Source organism: Urocampus carinirostris, chromosome 15 (genome assembly GCF_059441175.1).
Source record: "Urocampus carinirostris isolate Australia breed hairy pipefish chromosome 15, RoL_Ucar_1.0, whole genome shotgun sequence".
NCBI lineage: Eukaryota > Metazoa > Chordata > Actinopteri > Syngnathiformes > Syngnathidae > Urocampus > Urocampus carinirostris.
In genome coordinates this window covers 14,866,692-14,887,396 of record NC_142363.1, presented here as the reverse complement: position 1 = coordinate 14,887,396, position 20,705 = coordinate 14,866,692, and the positions used below count along the sequence as shown (strand labels likewise).

Below are 20,705 nucleotides of genomic sequence, written 5' to 3'. Positions count from 1 at the left end.
AGGTTGAGCCATAACGGCCTTTCTACAGGAAATGGTCCAATAAGGACTTCCCACTATTTTGAAAAATCTTTTTCACACAAAATAATAAGATCTAAAAAAAATCTCATTATAGGAAAATTGGAAATTAATCTGTAAAAAATAATGATTAAAATATACATATATATGGTTGGTTGGATCCCTTAACCACTAGGATCATAGGGGCACCATTTCCTTTGGTGTGTATTGGGCAAGTACAGCCTGGTGACGCCCATCCCTGTCCGGGGCAACATATGTTTCCACCTGGTCTCGAACCGGGGACCTTTGGTTAGCGCAGAGGTCTGGGGTTCAATTACAACTACTGCAGCCTCCCCGTGTGGAGTTTGCGTGTTCTCCCCTGCCTGCATGGGTTTCCTTCGGGCATTCACACCGAGGGACAATTTGGACCGGCCAATTAACCTGACATGCATGTTTTTTAGGAATGTGGGAGGGAACCAGAGTGCCGAGAGGAAACTCACACAAGAACAGGGAGAACATGCAAACTCCACACAGGAAGGTTCGATCTCATGACCTCAGAACTGTGCCGCACACGCGCCAACCACTGCGCCGCTGTGCTGCCCATTACTACGAAAATACAATTTCATAATACTATAATACAAAACACCACCAGAAAAATATTACTTCGGAAATACTACTACAGAAGTATTACAATAGAAATACTGCAAAAATGCGACTAGAGCGGTACTACAAAAATTCTACTATGGAAATACAAACAATTCTACATACTTTACTACAGAAATACTACAGATGTACATCAACAACTCTACTATGTAAATACTACCAAATACAGCAGAACTAGTAAAAAAATACGAAAAAATAATAGTAGTGTATTTCTACAAAAAAAATCATTGAAGTGCTGTAATACTAGATAAACACTACAGACATGCAACAATAATAATCTACTATTGTAATACAACAAAAATACTCCAGAAATACTAAGAATTTACTACTATGGAAAAACTACCACAAAAAAACAACTACATAAATAGTACAAAAATAAAATTAGAGTATAATACTACAAAAAACTACAAAGCTTCAACTGAAAGCCGACTACAGAAGAACTAAACAATACTTTTTAAAAACTACAACTACTTTAACTCTTGAAAACTAAATATCAAATGAAGTGCTTAAAACAGGGTCGTTTCAAAACCAATTTGATGAGACTCATCTAGTTCAAAAGAACTATACCATGTATATTTATTCCCATATATATATATTTTAGATCTTTTTCCAAGATTGCCCCCTTGGCCAACACTTTTGAACTCGATGCGGCCCCCGACTCCAAATAGTTGACCACCCCTGGATTACAACATGGAATGAGTTTTAGTAGGTATGCAAATGATCAAGTAATAAGGGGCCCAAAATCTAATTTTGCGTAGGGCCCCCTGAAGGCTCAGGCCGGCCCTAGATGGATAGAAACTATTCAAATATGTGTTTTAATTTCTAGGGCTCCTTAACCTTTTGTATCGCAAGCTCGTTGGGGAAGACAATCCAGTTGTAGCGCTCTCTTGTGGCAATTTTTGCATCGACCAAAATTTGAGTAAAATACTGAGATAGCTACATGTTGAGACGAACCAAAATAAAAACAAACCTGTCAACCTGTACGGTTTTGCCGTACAAAGTACGTTTATTATGCATTTAAGACGTGTACGACGTACAAGAAAATCTGTACGGAAAAACGTAAAATTGTCAATTATGGGTACCATCTGGTAAACACCGACTATCACCAAACGGCAAATCAATCAAGTCAAAGGAGTTCGCCGCGGAAGCCTCTATCTCGGTATCGTTTTTTTTCCGTTGCAAACGAAGCGAGCGGTTTGATGTAGTGAAAGGAAGTCCGTCTCTTTTTAGACACCCAGCTTTTTCGGTTCAACTCATTAAAGAGAGCCGGCTCTCAAAAATGAAAAAAAAGACAGGTTTGTGGTTATCCCTTTAATCAGTATATCATCAACAATAATTTAATGCAGAAAATGAATTCATAATTTGAATAAGAAAATGTATTATTCTACTAATTTTATTTGCATGTATTTTTCTTTCTACAGTGAACGTCCAAGCTACTTCATTTTTTAACTTTTTTTAATAATAAACCTCATTCATGTCGAACAACTCAGGATCTCACAACAAAATGTTAATTAACAATATATATGACATAACAAAACACATGTACAATATAACATGTTAAACTAAATAAATAAACACGTTTGAAAAAAAAATATGGTGTAAGATTATTTTGTATTTTGTAAGGGAAAATACGACAGTTTGTAAGGGCATGGAGCCGTGGAGGTTGACAAGTATGTAATAAATAAATATATGAAAAACAACCTTGGAAAAACATTTAAATATTTTAAGTTTTACAAACAAGAAGGGTCAAGTCGCGTTTATTTGTAAAGCCCTTGATCACAAGGAGCCTCAAAGGGCGGTACAGACTATCATTACACCATCCCCTGATCTATAACCTCCATGAGGGAAAGGAAAACTCCAAAACCTCAACATGAGGAAAATGAAGAAACCTTGAGAAAGGACCGACTTGACTTGAAAAAAAATCCAGGCAGTATTTTTGATCCAACCCGAATGACGTATTTCCTCCACTTGTTATTGTCTCCAAACTCCCGCCCGGAAGTTCAACATAGTTTAGCGCCAAATCCGTCCACGGCAGTACTGCACACAAACACACACGCTTATCTTTCCGGCATTTTCTCCAACGACATGACAGAAACAACAGCTCTAGATTCTTCCTTTGACGATTTCATCGACGATCCAGAAGATCTGGAGCGTGCTTTCTGTGTAGTGGCGGGCAGTGACCCAGAACACTGCTCTTATTCTCGGGTAAGAATTGAAATAAACCTACCTTTGCTCTCTCCGTCCATGCACAGCAATCTCGATTTGATTTCATGTGGATATTATCTTTCCTGTTATTTTTTTAAACTCCACTTTTTATTTTTTGCAGGGTTATGTGAAGAGGCAGGCGGTGTTTGCATGCAACACATGCTCGCCCGATGAAACGCACCCCGCCGGGATTTGCTTGGCTTGTGCCAACAAATGCCACGACGGACATGACATATTCGAGTTGTACACCAAAAGGTACGATTTTTCATTTAAATTGAGCTCCAAACAAATTTAGTGTGCCCAGGAAGACGATTCATGGTGTGAGACGTGTGTTTTAAAGGGACAGTATGTATTATTTGACCATATGTAACCGCGGTGTACCTGTCCCACCAAAGATCCACATTCACGCTGGGCTGGAAGATGAGTTTTTTTTTTATTACAGTTTCTGCAGATGAAACGAGTCACAACATTAGCTTCTCTGCTCGCTGTGATCTCGTTGGCAGCTCGCTCTGTAGACTGCCCAAAAGCACATCAAAGAGCTTTCTTTTCACTTTACATGAAATAGATTTTAGAATATCACAATACATTTTTACATCCATTTTAACAAGATACTTTTAGCAAGAGATCGTATAGTGTTTTTTTAACGATTACAATGAATTTAACATATTTTTCTTTAGTCTGAATTTTAATTAACATCATCCTATATATATATATATATATATATATATATATATATATATATATATATATATATATGAGAAGTAGAAATAATAACAATAATGAGTATAAAAACGGGTACAATTTACCTGCAGCTGAAATGAGTCACAACATTAGCTTTTCTGCTGGCTTTGATCTCTATAAGGGGAATTAACATTTTAGCACAACAGAAACAAAACGAAAATAAATCCAAACAGCTTGACAACATGAATCACCTTACTGTGCATGTTGAGAGATTTGTCAGCTGTGGTTATAATTTTTAAAATTAACTTTTTTTGTGGAGCACCAAAAGATGTGTCTTACCGTTGGCAGCTCGCTCTGTAGACTGCCAACAAAACCCCGTCTTCCGGTCACATGTCAAAAGCCAAAACAAACACTACGCCATACTCATCATTGCAGGACACCAAAAGCCATACACATATTTCAGCAGGAATTTGAATAAAACAAAAGTTATTATTACACCCGTTACACATAGACGACGTCGTTTTGTGTAGTTCAGGGGTCAGGGACCTATTTGAGCCATAGTAACAAACTATATACATTTTTTTGTTTTGAGAGGGAGCCATACCATATATTTTAAGTAAATTTCGGTGAAACTACCAAACCCGCTCTTCAGACTAAATCCAAATTTAAAATTTATGTGAAAATAATGCTAGAGCCTTTGTCCCGTATCAACAAATATACTACTCAAAACTTGTCTACTACCACAGTTACTTGAGATCGTTGAGTTATTTTGTAACAATTTCACAAAATACTGCAAACAAGGATACAGACGCTGCCCCACTTACAAACGTTCGTAAGTTGATTCAGTGGTATATTTTGTATGTTTAAGGTTTATATGAAAATGTTTAAGGCTTGTATATGTAACCTGTATTGTTTTGTACAATAAAAATAATTCATTAAATAATATGCTCTAAAAAGATAAAGTTAAACTTACTTTTGGAAGAGTTAGGGGTCTTCCTCCTCTGTGGTATAAAGTGGCCGAAAATAGCAATCCAACCATTTTCTCAACTGAATATGATATAAAAAAATGGCACAGCATTTGACAAAAAGAACATAATGCCAACAGTATACCAAGGCAGTGCCAGTGTAACGTCTGGGGCTGCTTTGCTGCCGCTGGACCAGGGCAACTTGCTTTTACGGAAGAAATCATGAATTCTGGTGTTTACCAGAAGATCCTTAAGGAGAACCCCCGGCCATCAGTTTATACCCTCAAACTTGATCACTCTTGAATCGTGCAGCAGGACAACAATCCAAAACGCATCAGCAAGTCAACGTTCGGATTTAAATCCAACTGAGATGCTGTGGTGTGACCTTAAACAGGTGGCTCATGCTAGAAAACCATCCAATATGGCAGATTTAAAACAATTTTGTAAAGGAGAGTGGTTAATTTCTCCATGGCGGTGTGAAAGACTCACCACTAATTATCGTAAACGTTTGATTTCCGTTATTGCTACGAAAGGATTTTTTTGTGCCTTAATAAATGGAATTAACATTTCACAACTGCATTTTGTATCTCCTTGGGTTGTCTCTGTGATATTAAAATTGATTTGATGATCTGAAACCTTTTGTGAGTGATAAACATGCAAAAAAAAAACACCGAAATCGGGAAGGGGGAAAATACATTTTCACGGCATTGTAGAAAATTATTTTCAATGTTTGGCAACTACACATGGCTGGAACAGTGTTCATTTTAGCTCTGAAAAGTGATGGGTCCCGAGGACTCGCATGCTGAAAAATCTATATCTATTGTTTTTTCCGGGGGCATACTTAACCTTCGCTCGATGACAAGCACCACAACAATGACGTCATCTCGAAGCAACGAGATCTCGTTGGCTGAGATCGGCGTGCAGACGAAAGCTCGAACAGCGAGACCAAAACAACAATGGCGGATCTGCCTGACGAAAAGTTTGGAGTGCAGTAAATCTTTGTTAAAAAAAAAAAGTAATCGGCTAATAATGACAATTTTGGGGCAAAAAAGTTGCGTCCCGGGGTCGCACGTTGATTTGACACGATGCGTCCCCAGCAAAAATGGGACGCGGGCAAACGAGAACATTGCTGGAATGAAAATTGAAATTGACTGACTTCCGCTTTAACCATTTACAATGTTTTAAATTGTTGCTCATGGACTGGTGTGCATTCTTTGTTTTCCATAAAACCGACTTTAGTACATAGCAAATTAAACCTTTTCAGATTGAATAGCCTTTAGCTTTGGATGGAAAAATAGCCTTCATGGTGTAATCTTTCATGTATTAAAATCCACATAATATTCTTGCGTTAAATGTAGTCTGATTTAATTCAAGGGACTTCATAGAATAGAAGTTAGAATAGTATAGAAATACTTTTTATTGTCATTCTTGTACCCGTGCACACAGAACGAAATGTCGATGCTGCGTGCATTTTAACTTGCGTTAGTTTTTCAAATAACACATAGTGTTGAATGAGGGCACTGACTTAATAATATGTATTTTAATAATAATCTCCTTTTTCCCCATAGACATTTTCGCTGCGATTGTGGAAACGGCAAGTTTGGGGATTTCCAGTGTACGCTTACTCCGGTGAGAACTATTTTCCACTCATATTGAACTTTAATTGGTGAAAATGTGTACTTTATTTTCACAAGCATAACGCGCGTATATGTGTTAGGCCGCGCTGCACAATTTGACGAAAATTTATCGCCCAATTTTGATAGTTTTGTGAGATTCTGACCAAATGTGATCTCCTGTGCCTTTTTTGTGTCTCTTGTGTGAACGAGACAAGTGTCCCGCTTGTGCAATAAAGGACACGTGCCATCACATGCAATGCCTCCACTGTTTGCGGAAGTACTCATGGATGCTAATGCCGTAGTGCAGTGATTTTCAACCACTGGCGCGACACACTAGTGTGCCGTGAGAGATCGTCAGGTGTGCCGTGAGAAATTATCCAAAGTTGCTTTTTAAATTTATAATTTTATAAAACGTTTATGAATCATTTCCTGCAAATATTATGTCATTGTCAAGTGTCTGTGCTGTAAAAACCGGGGGTATTATGACTTATATTGTAATTAAACATACTGTTCAGTGTCATTTTATAATATTTTTGGTTAGTGGTGTGCCGAAATGTTTTTCCAATGTAAAAAACATGACCTGGCTCAAAAAAGGTTGCTGTAGTCTATCTAGCATTTAGAAAGTTATTGCGCTACCCGGAGGCTTACAGGAGTTGTCCCCCCAAATTTTAATTATACTAAAAACCTCACTTTCCCCGCTTTTCGTGTTTTTGTCCGTCATGGTGTGTTGATTTCTACACTACATGGAAGAACACGGAAACCGAGAAACCACGAGTGAAGATGAATGAATCAATGGTTCGCAAGTGGAAGCTGTCAAACGAACTCTGACTAGTTTCTATCCATGTATTTTAAGCTGTAATCTGTACTTAAATACACCATAACCGAACTCAGTTTTGCTCTCGCTGTATTTTTCAATTCGCACAGTTGTATGCCCCTCTGTTGTTGTACGGCGGCCACAGTAGAGGGCTCCCTATCGTGCGGTGCGTCCTGTGTATGTGTTAAATACAGAAATAAAACCAGCTACCGAGACTGCTCCTTTTAACACTGTACGCCCTATGGTTGTGAAAATACGATATCTTGTTTATCGTTTCCTCTGGCAGACCAAAGATGAAGAAAACGCAAAGAACCTTTACAATCACAACTTCTTCGGGCGCTACTGCTCGTGCGACCGACCGTTCCCCGATCAGGACGACAAGGTATAGCCTTGTTTATTTAATTATATTTATTGTCGTTTTTTAAAATTAGTCATTATTTGTTAACAGGTTGACGATGAGATGATTCAGTGTGTGGTCTGCGAGGATTGGTTTCATAGCAGGGTAAATTTTCTTCACTTTTGACAATCCACGTGTTCTGCGGTGAAGATGAAGAAAATCTGGACATACATTTAGTTTCCACTTGATTTAATAAATAACTCCATAATAATATAGTTGACTCGGTACTACCAAATACAGATGCTCCCCTACTTATGACCATTCAACTTACAAAAAACAGTAGATCCGGACATTGCTGTTAGATTTTGTATTGTGCACCTTTTTCCGAGTAGAGGGCATTTCTGTGTGGCGCTCTACGAGTCCACCCAGAAGAAGAAATCTTCTTCCTCTTCTTAGTTTGTGTGTAAACATTATATACTGTATCTCCAGCGCGCTAAGAACTTAAACATTTTTATTGTTTAATATCCCAACATGGTTGGTGTAAAGAGGCGAGCCGTTTTATTTGAAATGAAAGTGGAATATTGAAGCTTGATGCTGTTGAGAAAAATGGTCGAAACGCTTTTTCTGCTACTTTTCATCACTGAGGAGGAAGTCGCCTAACTCTTGAAGCTCATCTTCTAAAAGTATTTTAAACTTAACATTTATTTGTCTTTATTGTCAAGTCATGTTTATTTGTATAACCCTCACAGACATCAGAATATCAACGCCTAATGTGCAGCTTTGTTTTTCAGTACTAGCTTTCATTTAGCCTGCTTTGTAACTTTATAGAGCATATTGTTTAATCAAACATTTGTATTTCAGTTTCAAAACAACATAGGTTACTTATACAAGCCTTAAACATACTTAAATGAACCTTAAACATACAAGATATAGCACTGAAGCAACTTACAAATGAATATTTTGTAGTTTACTAAACCATTTTATAGCAAATTAGGAAATTTAAGGGGGGGAAAATCGTGCATTGCTCATTTTTGTATTGAAAGTGTTGATTAAACCCCTGGTTATTTAAGGTAAATTAGTGCCTCATGCACTTGCAATGACAGTAGGTTTGATTTTTGTGTTTTTAAGCGAAATTTGTGTCTAAAAAGCACTTTCAAGCTAAAAAATGCTACTAGGGAAACAACTTCAAAATCTGCAATAGTTGTTTTATCCATTTAAAAACTCAAAGCTGCAACCGTGACTTTAAGCCGGAAGGCAGCAGATAACACATGATTTGCATCCATTTTTTATACTCGCTCACACCATGCAATTTTATAATAATTAAGATAAAATGCTTACCAAACCATCTGGTTAACTCAATCACTAAATCCAAAGAAATTCTCCTCAGTAATGGGGTAAAAGATGCACGGCTTACTCTTTCCACCTCCCTCACGTCAGACGTCATATCTTCCTCTTGCCAATAGCTTACACGCTTTACAAACTTTCTTTCTGCTTTTTGGCCATATATTTCTCTATTTGCAGCTTTTAATCTGCAGAATTTGATTTTCTTTTCGGTGCCGGTTTGTTCAGTTTCACTTCGCCGAGATGAGCTTTAGAAGAGTTTTGTGTTGCGTTGTGTTTATGCAATAAGCGAAAAAAGGAGGTAAAATAAAGTGCCATCACATTTTTATTTAAAAACAATATTTCTATAGGTTTTTGGACTCAGGCGGTTTCTTTTTTTGCTGAAATTTCACCTGCTTTTGAAAAACTTTCACATGGTGAAAATGGAGCAGGGGTGCGTATATGTGTGATTGCAATTTTGTAAATAATTGGAAGTGGATATTTCGGTGATTCCCAGTTTTTGAAGGGGACTTTTTAACCCCGGGCGGTTCCTAACTGCTTTAATATTGAACCAAACTTAAACCTAGCAAATCAGTCACGTGGTACACCTGCTTCGCGGGCCTTCAAACGTCACCTCGACTGACCGTTCATGAACCACTCATCTAAAAATACTTGGCGCATGCTTCAGGGATTTGAGCAAAGGAGCACATTAATACTTGATAGAGAAAACTTAATTTCTTAACTTTTTAAGGGCACCTCAAACTACACACCACACCTTTAATTTATTAGAATATGTTTTTTTTTTTTAAATATAGTGACTATATTTAAGCAAATGTAATCGAAATTCATTCGTCTTAATAGCACTGTTTGGTCAATTTTAACACTGAAATGCAGAGAGGTCGACAAACTCATGAAAAAATATACAGACACTGCCCTCCAGACGATCATTCATAAATTGAATTTGTTCGTAAGTTGCTTCACTGCTATATTTTGTATGTTTAAGGCTTGTATAAGTAACCTGTATTGTTTTGTACAAAAAAATAAATATTTCATAAAATAATATGCTCTATAAAAATAAAGTGACGTTTAACTTACTTGTAGAAGATGAGCTTCAAGAGTTAGGCGACTTCCTCCGTGGTAGAAAGTGGGCGAAAAAAGTGATCAAGCTTTCTTATTCCACTTTCATTTCAAAAGAAACGGTTTGCCACTTTACACCAACCATATTAAATGGATGCACGAGATATAAAACAATAAAAATCTCAAAGTTCTTAGCGCATTGGAGATACAGTATGTTTACACACGAACTAAGAAGAGGAATCTTTTTTGGGTGGATGCTGGGTGACCTCTCGTGGTGCCACACGGAAAGAAGTACTACATAATGTCCTGTACTCGGAAAAAGGTGCACACAACACAAAATCTAACTTAAAGCAATGTCCGGATATATTTCGACACCCCAAAAAATGTTTGTTTCTACCGTTTTTGTTACTCAAATGTCCGTAATTAGGGGACGCAAAAACCTCAGGCTGCAAAGATTTAAAAAAAACCTCAAGTGCATAGTCTCTGGAGAACAAAGTGAACTGAAGAGTATTCTGCACGCTTGTCTCATTATAAACTACTGCTTTCAAAATAGTATCTTGTGCCAATTATTTCTCTGTGAATTAACAAAAAGATCTCGCATAGGAACAGCTAGCATTAGTGCTACTGTACAGTTTAAAAAAAGCGATTGACCCATGTGAGTAGATCTAATGTGTCCTGATGTATTTACCTGTAGCATTTAGAGTGTGAGGTGTCGGATCTGGATGAGATGGTCTGCGAGGACTGCATGAACAAAGCTCCGTTTTTGTGGACCTATGCCGCTCACCTTCCAGGTAATTCGTCGTCGTAGGTGCAACAATTTCTCAGGTGCCAAAAATCTTGAGTTAATATTATTTGTCCCTTTTTCAGCTTCAGCTGGAATAAAAGAGGGTGAAGATGTGGTGGACGAAAAAATATCTGCTTTTTTGGAGTCAAAGGGAATTAGTCATGAAGAGCCTTCTTCTAGTCTTGAGCCGATCAGGCCAAAGGTAAGACAATTATGACCTTCACAAGTGCCACTTCATGTTATGGTGGTCTTCGAATTGTTTAAATCACCATTTTACCATGAGTAAAACAATTGTTTTTTTATTTGAGAACTTACTACAATTTTAAAAACGCCACTAAAAGAGGCATCCATTTTATTGACATAGAGAAATTAAATTTATAATCTCAGCAATTATCGTATTTTCACAACCATACGCACCTCTAATATAAATTAACACATAATTCTTATCTAAATATATGACGCAAGTAGATGGCCCCGGTATTGCCGGGCATTCTACTTGAACAAGGTTGTTGAGGCCCTGGTTTGTTGGGGCAGCAGTAGCTCAGGAGGTAGAGCGCTCGTCTTCAGTTCGAATCCCGGCTCTTCTGTGTTGCATGTCAAAGTGTCCTTGGGTAAGACACTGAACCCCTAATACCCCCAATAAGCAGGGTAGCGTCTTACAATGCTGCAATACAAGGCCGCCATTGGGAAATGTGGAGCACATTGTAAAGCGCTTTGGGAAGTCATTGACTTGAAAAGCGCTATATAAATGCAGATCATTTCATGTCAAGCGTGTGCATAAGAAAGAATTACATCAATCAAGGTGTTAATTCTAATAGAAAATTGGATCCGGCTGCTTAGAGTGGTCAGGAGCTACAGTAACCTAACTTGGCCATCAGAGTACACCACATTAAAGCTGGTGTTTATCGATTTTGTTGGTATGAATTAGGGGGCCTTGACACAAAATGTGGCTAAAGACACTTGCAGAAGTCCAAAGTGTAACTGTCGGTTTAGCAGTTTCAAAGCCTATTAGTCACATACAAACACACACATAAATAAGTCTTAGATTTTCTTCAATCATGCAGTGCGGCGTATGTGCGTTTTAAGGCAGACTATATCAGGGAAAGGATAAGACTGCTAAAGAGTGAACCGGCCGATCAAAGTAAGGCTGCGAGCGGCATGGGAACAATGGATGTTCGATGGAGACCAGTTACCTTAAAAGTGGAAGGCAACGCTAAGGATTGTAGACCTTGGGTAATACGGATTACCGGTAAAAAAAATTCTAGTAGCAAACTGTTTTGCGCCAGTTTTAAAAAAAATAAAATTCTTATCAGTGATAAAATTCTTGACCCATCATGAAATATGATTTTCAATGTATGGCAGCTTTGCAACAGTCAAATAAAAATAAGAAATCTTAAAATACGCAAAATGATACATTTCATGCTTTTCCCAATCCAGCAAAGTAATTGTTTATAACGTGCTCTTTCCTGGCTCGCGCCAAAATATCGTTTTCTTCCATCTAATATGAAAGGATACGCACACTGTACTTTTTGTACTTGCCACTGAAATTACACTTTCGATTCTGTGTATTTGCGTGTAATGTGGAAAGCCTTGAAAGGTTCCGTCACGATGAATTCATGCTGCGCAGATGTGCAGTGCTCCAATAGGTCTCTTGATGTGGCAGCTGCTGGTTCGTCATTTGCCACTTGGTGGTGCTGAAAAGCGTAAGTGAAAGTTTGAAAAGCAGGACCTTCTTTAGGGTAATTAGAGGAGCCGTGACCCGCAAGGCCCCTCGGCATGCGGCTGTGCACACAACTCTTGCCACGCTTCACAGGCCGGCTTTACTGTAAAGCCCTTGTTTTCAACGCCCAATCTTTGCGTCTTCCAATCCGGTGGTTTACTTTGAGTTGTGTCGCCTTGTAACTCAGACCCCCACCCACCCGTTTTATACGAGGATCCCATCCTGCCATATGAGGAAAGGTATAAAATCAATATATGCCTTATAAATTAGGGGCAGGACGCTATTCTTTGGTCACGATTCAATTGTATCACGATACTTGGGTGCTGATTCTATTTATATCACGATTCTCGATAAAACCCTGTGCTGCTGTCGATATTGCTGTCTAAGGCGGTGCTTTAAAGTGCAATAATTGCCTCTAAAAAGCTGAGCTTTGAAATTCAAGTTTCACAAAACCCTGTATTGCAGATGAACTATACTTTCCACTTTTGGTGCATTTCTTGCATTCTTACGTACAGGATGCCGCCACAAAAATCGTTTCCGGGGAGAACGTTGATTTTAAAAATCGCCCCCAAAAAAATCAAATGTATATGAATCTTTTTTTTTTTTCCCGTCCCATCTCGAAGATGTATTTACTCATAATTCATGTAATATCTAAAAATATGGCACAATTAAATGGCCTGGTTTGCCGGGCATTCTACTTGAACAAGGTTGTTGGGGCCGTGGTTTGTTCAAGCGTGTGGGTAAAAAACAAATGCATCACTGAAGGTGTTCGTTCCAACAGAAGATTGGAATCGGCTGCTCAGAGCGGTCAGGAGCTGCAGTACCTAATTTGGCCATCAGAGCAGACCACATGAAAGCATATGTTTATTTTTTTGGGGTGTGTTTATTGGGGGTGCCTTGACAGAAAACCTAGCTTAAGACACCCGCAGAGGTCTAAAGTGCAACTGTTAATTTTCTAACTCCATTATTACTCATTGCCTGTACAGCCTTTTCCGTGTTTGTAAAGTGTGGCTAAGCCAAGCTGCGCATGCATTGTTGAAGCAGAATGGCAGAATTCATGAGTTTATTACAACCCTTTGACACCAAAAGGTTGTGGATCGTAGAACAGCTCAAAATAGCACAAAGTATATGCCAGCAGCAAGATAGCGACTTTATTTTAGTCATCAAAGTAAAAGAAATCGTTCTTCTGATCGGCACTGGATTTCTTCCTTGAAAGATTGACAAATTGACCTTGAGAGTGCTTGAAAGTGCTTGAATTTGGCTATTTAAAAAAGCCTGCTGATCAACTAATACAGTGGAACCTCGGTTTTCGAACGCCTCTCAGTTCGAACAAATCGGTTCTCGACCAAAATTTGAGAAATTCTTGCTTCGCTTTTCGTTCAAAAAATCGGACTTCGAATGCCGGCACGCTAGGGGGGTGGCTGAGCGGCGTACGAGTGTAGATTGCCCCCACCCCTCGTGAAGAACTCACGGCAACGCGCACTCCTTTTCTGTTTTCGTTTTTCAAAAGCGGTGAAGGGAGTGTTTTAACCCCTAATTATGCCTCGGAAGAAGGTTGGTGCAAGCAGCAAAGTTGCTACAGGTGAAAAAAGAGGAGTAGTGCGTACAACTATTGCATTTAAGAAAGAAATAATAGCAAAACATGAAGAAGGTGTGTGAGTTTCCCTTCTTTCAGGAATACAGCATGGCTTCTGCCGACCGGTAAGAAATCCTATTCAAAATTCTTTTCTTTATCCTTTAACCGCTCACCACTTGTTGTGGAGACCTGGGTGCTAAATGACGTGTAAACGACCTGATTTTTTTATTTTTACACGTTCATGTTAGCGTAATCTTTCGTACGGAAGATTACGCTAACGCGAACGTACGATTAGCCTGGGTTAGCTTTACGTTAAATATTCAAGATAAACATTCAGGTTGTTGGAACGGATTAAACCAATTTTACAGTACTTTTAATGGGGAAAAAACGGCTTCGGTGATCGTACAAATCGGTTTTCGTACAAAGAAATGGAACGGATTATGGTCGAGAACCGAGGTTCCACTGTAGTGGAAAAGCTTAGGCAACTACGCTGCCTCATCATTTGGAAAACAAATTGGTTGTGACAAAATCCATGACACGATGCACGTCACGACAAAACCCAGTACACGACACACATTCGTCAGTAGATGTACTACTGTGTTTAGGCATTATGTGATTTATTGGTGTTTTCATGTATTTATATGGCATACATTTGTCGCTATTTTTCCAAACATTTATTTCTACTCGTGGCAGGATCGCGCTTCCATAGTTTCACTCCAGGGAGCGACAACCGGGAGTCTTCGGCTTAAACGAAGTTACGACGACATGACTGATGATTCCAAGGAGGGCAAATCGGCGGCGTGCAGGCTGAAGCAGTTGCAGTCCCTGAAAAAGTTGGAACTTCGAAAGGGGGCGGTGTTCTGGCCCGCCGAGTGGCGCTCTTTTTTGTGCACTTGCACGGACTGCAAGGTGGGTTTGCACATCAATAGAAATCAAATATTTGCTCCAATAAATCTAATCTATCTGCAGCAGACTGCTAATTTAAGGTCTATTATTTCCTTAAATGATTTTATATTTCTCTACTCAAAAAACAACATAATGCTGAAAATCAGGATAGTTACTTCATCCAGTACACGGTAAATAGTTTTGCTTCTTTTTAATACGTTTTTTTTAATCAACTTTTGAAAATAAACATGTAGCAATTTAAAAGGAAAATAGGCAAAGAACCTACACACCGCTGGTTAGTTTATCCTATCTTAGGCTTCAAAGATAAGATCTTACCAAATTGGCAGAAAATGCTCTTTTTAAGTATAGATGTTTGACTTGAAAACAAGTATTTTAAGAAAAATTCAATCTGACCCAAACATGCAGAAAATGTTGCTTATTTTAAGTATAGATTTTTATATTTTTAAGACAAAAATAATAATGCTACTTTGCTATTTTAGCATTTTATTTTACCAGCAAAACAATATAAAATATTAAGTTTTAGCATTAAAAACAATTTACAAATTATTCAGGACATATTTGTGAATGAATGCTTTTTAATTTTCATTTATTTATTTACTGCAAATATCTCTAATTACCTAAAATAAAGGACATTTATTATCCTTCAAATGTCTACACTGCAAAAATAAATTGGCTCCAATACCCCATTGGTAGAAAATCCTTTTTATATGACTTTTTAAAAGCAATTTTTTTATACCTATTAAACGATGTCGTTCCTGATTTTAAAATAATGGCCACTAGAGGGCAGCACGAGCACATTAACAATATCTGGTACTTACACATCGTCGGTGTTTTATATTTCTGTGCTGTGGTTTCAGAATAAAATATCTTTATAGTCGAGTTTTTTGCTTATTGTCATTAAAAGTCGATTGATATATTATTTCATCAATTGATTAATCTGGTCTTGCCCATTTCTGCTCCAATCCGGATCGTCTTGGTCACTTGTGGCAGACATCATCATAGATTGCTAAAATTGTCGCAGTATTTTATAAAAAGTTTATTCCTATATCCCTTAATCACAAGTCTTAAAGGGATGTAAAGTCTACTATTAGACCATTTATTATTAAATTGTCAAAAGTAACGCACAAAACCCGAATATAAATACACCATACACATAAGTGGCAAATAGTTATAAAAAATGCTTGAATAATAAATACAAATACAGTAAAAATTGTAAATATATTAGAAAAAAAATCGAAAGTGAAGATAATTTGTAGATGGCAATGATGACCTGCTAAATCTTCTTTCTTGCTCAGTCCCAAGAGTGTTCGAGAGGAACCACATCTCATTTTTTGTGGTTTTTGTTCGTATTATTTCCTTTTTATTCCTCGAATAACGGTCCTAAAAAGATTAGTGATAATGAAGTAGTCGGTCATGCGGTGAGTAAATAGGTGCCATGTTGTGTTTGTAAGGTTGAGATGTTGAATGAAGTGGGCAGGTATGGAATCGAGAAACTGTTGATGATTCTTAAGGACTTACTGTACACTTAAAATGAAAGTAACTCTAATCAATGTACACTAGGGCTGCAACAAATGATTATTTTAATGTTGAATGAATCTGTCAATTATTAATCGATGAATCTGATTTCATATATGATTTCCTCTGTTTAAATTTTGAAGTTTTGGACTGGTATACAATAGTGCACAAAACAGAATGAACTATTATGCAAAAAAAAAAACATACATTTTTGTCAAATAATTTTACAATAAAAGAAAATACACGCACGATTTCGGAAGCTAAGCGGGGCCAAATAAATTGAATTATTATAAAATAAAAGCTCTACACCTGCAAATATGCAAGATATTTTTTGCTCTTTTTTTAATGTAAATGGTCTCTAGGTGCCCCTTGCAAGACCAAAAAGGTACTACAAGCATGTCCCCTGAATGTCACCACAAAATTCAATGCACTCTTATTTGTATTGAATTAACGTGCCGAGTGGTGGATATATTGCGCGACACAAAGAATGGCAAATGTTTTAATAATCAATTTAAATTCGTTTTATTGAATTGTTGTTGCAGCTTTAACTTAAACATTTTTACATCACAATTATTTTTTTCGCCTGTAGTAGTTTGCATGCACAAACTGGTACCAGCCGATGGTGGCAGTGAGCGGTCACGAGCTGTGAGCAGGGTCCAGTGGTATAGGGTTCCCGCAGATCCTTAGTCTTAAAATGTTATGTTGAAGTGTCCTTGGGCAAGACACTGAATCATAATGCCCCCGATAAGCAGGTAGGCGTCTTGCATGGCTGGCGCCGCTGTCTATGTGTGAGTATGTGTGAATGAGTAAGTGTGAAGCACATTGTAAAGCGCTTTGGGAGGTCTTCATTGACTTGAAAAGCGCTATATAAATGCAGACCATTTACATTCAAAATGCATTATTTTAAAAATAAGACCTAAGATCTATTTTTCTAAAGCTTGAACACATTGATAAGATTTCAATTTGTTTGAACTAAAAAGATTTAGTAACATTTATCAATTTTCTTTGATAATTTACCCATTTACTCTGTGGCGTGACTACAATAATGGAACCATCGAAATTGTTATGGTTTGAGCGGTTTCAGTCAGACCTTTCTGAGCAAACACAGGTCAACCCACAATACACATAACAACTTATTATTTAAATAAAGAATGTGCCTACCAAACCATCAGTTTAACTCAAAATCACTAAATCCAAAGAAATTTTTCGCCTCGGTGTTGGGGTAAAAGACGCACGTCTTCCTCACGTCAGACGTCATTTTTGCTTCTTGCCAACAGCTTACAAGCTTTACAAACTTTCTGCTTTTCGGCCAAATATTTCACTATTAGTAGCTTGTAACCTGCAGAATATAATTTTATTTTCTGTGCTAATTCATTCAGATTAACCTTCTGGTTTACTGCACGTTGTCAAATTGCGCACTTCGGCATCAAAACGTTCATTTCGGTGCTGCACTTGCAGTGCACGCTTGATTCAAGGGACTTGACTCCAAGCTGCGTATTTCAGCAGAAACGCACAGTTCGGCTGAAGTTAAGCTTAGGGGTTTGTTTCGGGCTCAGTTAATAGGGTTAATCCGTTGTGTTTGGGCGGGTTCAGGTTTATATACCCGCGACTCGGGTCGAGCTGATTTTTTTCCCCCCCGAGTTGTTGTGCATTGTGGTAGACCTAAGACGTATACCTCCTCTGAAAGGCCGGACTGAAACCACATCACTGTTTTGATAGTTGCGGTCACGCTGTTTCCACCATAGTAAATCGGTAAATTATTAAAAGACAACTGATAAATGTTATGAACATTTTTTTAGTTCAAAAATAAATCCTAACATGTTCACAATTTTAAGACTTTGAAAACAAGGCCTTATTTTTACAAAAATTACTTCAATGCATATTGATACTTCAAGGATTTGTGGGAACCCTTTTTTAAAAGGCATTTAGGTCTTGAATTTGTAGGAACCCCGTGATAGTTTCGGGGACTCCTCTTGACCTGGAGTATTCTTCATATAGCAAGCAAGATTTTTGTGGCAACCAAAACCGGTTTAGTGAAATTCTCATGCTTGGAAGTGCTCGTTTGAAAAGGTACTATACTTTATTGTGTAAGACTTACCTGAACTCATTTGCATATGGCTTGTCCAATTGTATTAATACCTGCTTTTCAACTCGTGCCCGTCAATGCTCAATGGTCCATTGTTTGGTGCCTTTGTCTTTCCCGTGGCGCACAGAGGTCTTACGTAGCTGCTCAGATCCAGTTCCTCATGGACCCCTCGGACTCTCTTCTGGCTTACGAGAAACGAGGCCTGGAAACGCCGTTCGGGAAGCACCGGCTAGAGTTGATGACCGAGTCCATGAGCAGAATCCAGCAGCTGGAGTTTGTTTACGGTGAGAACCTCGATAAACTCCTTTATTTCTGCTTTCAATAATCGCGCTTCGATTCTTTCAGGTTGTAACGAGTTGGCGACTGCGCTTACAGAGTTGGTTCATAAATGTGAAGCAGAAGAAAAGGTAAGGATTGGACAATTGGAGTTAAAGGGACAGTGTGTATTATTTGACCTCCGCATGTTGCTGTATTGTGTTGTGCAACCAAAGTTGAGTATAGACACTGCTCAACTTCCAGATGATCGTTAGTAAGTTGATTTTGTTCATAAGTTGCTTCAGGTCTCTATTTTGTATGTTTATGGTTTATACAAGTATGTTTAAGGCTTGTATAAATAACCTTTGTTTTGTACTAAAAAAATAAACATTTCATAAAATTTTGTTTGTAAAGATAAACTTCTGTTTAACATACTTTTGGGAGATGTCCTTCAACAGGTGGTAGAGTGTGGACGGAAAAAATGATCCAGCCATTTTTTTTCAACCGCTTCAGGCTTTCTTATTCCCCTTTCATTTCAAAAGAAACTGCTCGCCACTTCTTTACACTTTACATCAACCATATTGAATGGATGCACGAGATATTAATCAATAAAAATGTCAAAGTTCTTAGCGCGCTGGAGATAGTACAGACATAGTTAGACTATAGAATGTTTATACACGAACTAGGAAGAGGAAGTGGATTTTATTTTCTTCTGGATGGATGCTAGGTGACCTCTCACAGCGCCACCACTCCCCGGTAGCGGTGGAAAGAAGCATTTCAGTAGTCTGAAAAAGGTGCACACTAAACATTTTTTGTCATCCTGAAAAAGATGTTAGTATGTACCGTTTTTCGTAAGTAGAATGGTCGTAAGTAGAGTGTCTGTAATAAACTGCATAAGGAAGAATACACTGGACCAAATAGCACAATTTTGTTAGAATTTTTGGGGCCAGTCTTTCACAAGGTTTTCCCGTTTTGGTTTACCCATAAGATGGACTCTTAAGGCAACTGTAGGTGAGGTTTATGGTTTTTAAATAAATGGCAAATTTCTTTGGCAGTCTTTAAAAAAATAATAAATTTTATATCATAGTGCAAGACACCCAAGTTCTGTTCACAGAATTTAAGAATAAAACAAACAAGCAATTAATATAAAAACAACAAATTACAGTTAAAAATGCACGTTTCTGATTTTTTTTCCCTTATATTTTTTTAACCACTAGGTGGGACCAAATAATACACACTGTCCAGGGGTGGGCAAACATTGTTTTGCAGGAAGCATCGGGTTAAAAAGAATGGCAAAGGTCTTTAATACCTCTGCAATACATGAGGAAAATGAGTCTTTCTCTTTCTTGCCCAGAAAAATTGATGTCTATTCTAGAATAGCAGTGATGTCTACTCATAAATGTATATCCAACATGGGAGACAAATACTAATCTCCCCCCCAACATTTAATCATATTGGTTTTGAAACGTTTAGTTAAAGCAAAGTAATAAATTGTGACCCTTTTAAAAGCACTACATCTCTGGTAGTCATTTAAAAACTGCTCAGAAGATTGTAATGTTTCATAAAATTTGATAAATATCTTAATACATGTTAAACATGGCATGTAAAGAAAAATGTAGCCAGCTTATTGAAAAGTGTAGCACAAAAAATAACACATTTTAATCGGTGTCTTTTTTTTTTTTTTTAAATAACCCTACATTTGTTTTTTGGGCTGAATGAAAAAGCCTGGGGGCTGCATGTGGCCCGGGGGCTATAGTTTGCTCACCGCTGTGCTAGGGAGTCATTGTGTCAGTCAAAACATTACATAATCTTCGTTTGTGTGCTTTTTTTTCTCTCCAGGTAGTCAGCGTGGAAGCTGTGCACGAACTTTTCGAGGAGCTGTACAGTAAACGGCGCAATACTAATACGGACTACTGAAGGCTTGGCTCATGAAAATTAAATGCTTTTTCCTTTGAACAAAAATGCTTTTTATGCTGTCAGAATTCTCAGGGAAATAGTGCAAAGGTTGCACACTTTTGTTAGAAGAAGCTTCAACTTGAAGACAGTTCTTTACTCTGTGACCGGTTCTGTTTCAGAACTGTATGCTGTTGGATACATGCTCCTGAGTGTTGATATTGCTGGAAATTTGTAATAAAGGTGTATAATGAAATGGTGAAATTCCTTGTCTTAATTATTTGGGTGAAAGGTAAAA

General features: G+C 37.8%; 1 protein-coding gene across 1 annotated transcript; it reads left to right on the top strand.

The window, feature by feature from the left end:
* Positions 1-2,641: 2,641 nt before the first annotated feature.
* Positions 2,642-20,663, top strand: LOC148351659 (putative E3 ubiquitin-protein ligase UBR7). The gene is made up of 11 exons (XM_088355048.1): positions 2,642-2,862; positions 2,984-3,117; positions 6,077-6,137; positions 7,225-7,320; positions 7,387-7,440; positions 10,367-10,463; positions 10,540-10,658; positions 14,446-14,661; positions 18,387-18,543; positions 18,605-18,666; positions 20,354-20,663. The coding sequence occupies exons 1-11, from the start codon at positions 2,743-2,745 to the stop codon at positions 20,429-20,431; spliced, it is 1,194 nt and encodes a 397-aa protein (XP_088211174.1). The 5' UTR covers positions 2,642-2,742; the 3' UTR covers positions 20,432-20,663.
* Positions 20,664-20,705: the final 42 nt, after the last annotated feature.

Bases quoted from the DNA above. Each gene is read 5' to 3' on its own strand.
- LOC148351659 (XM_088355048.1), top strand. From the start codon at position 2,743: ATGACAGAAACAACAGCTCTAGATTCTTCCTTTGACGATTTCATCGAC. The intron at 18,544-18,604 runs GTGAGAACCTCG...CGATTCTTTCAG, and splicing joins GCAGCTGGAGTTTGTTTACG to GTTGTAACGAGTTGGCGACT. The intron at 18,667-20,353 runs GTAAGGATTGGA...TTTTCTCTCCAG, and splicing joins AATGTGAAGCAGAAGAAAAG to GTAGTCAGCGTGGAAGCTGT.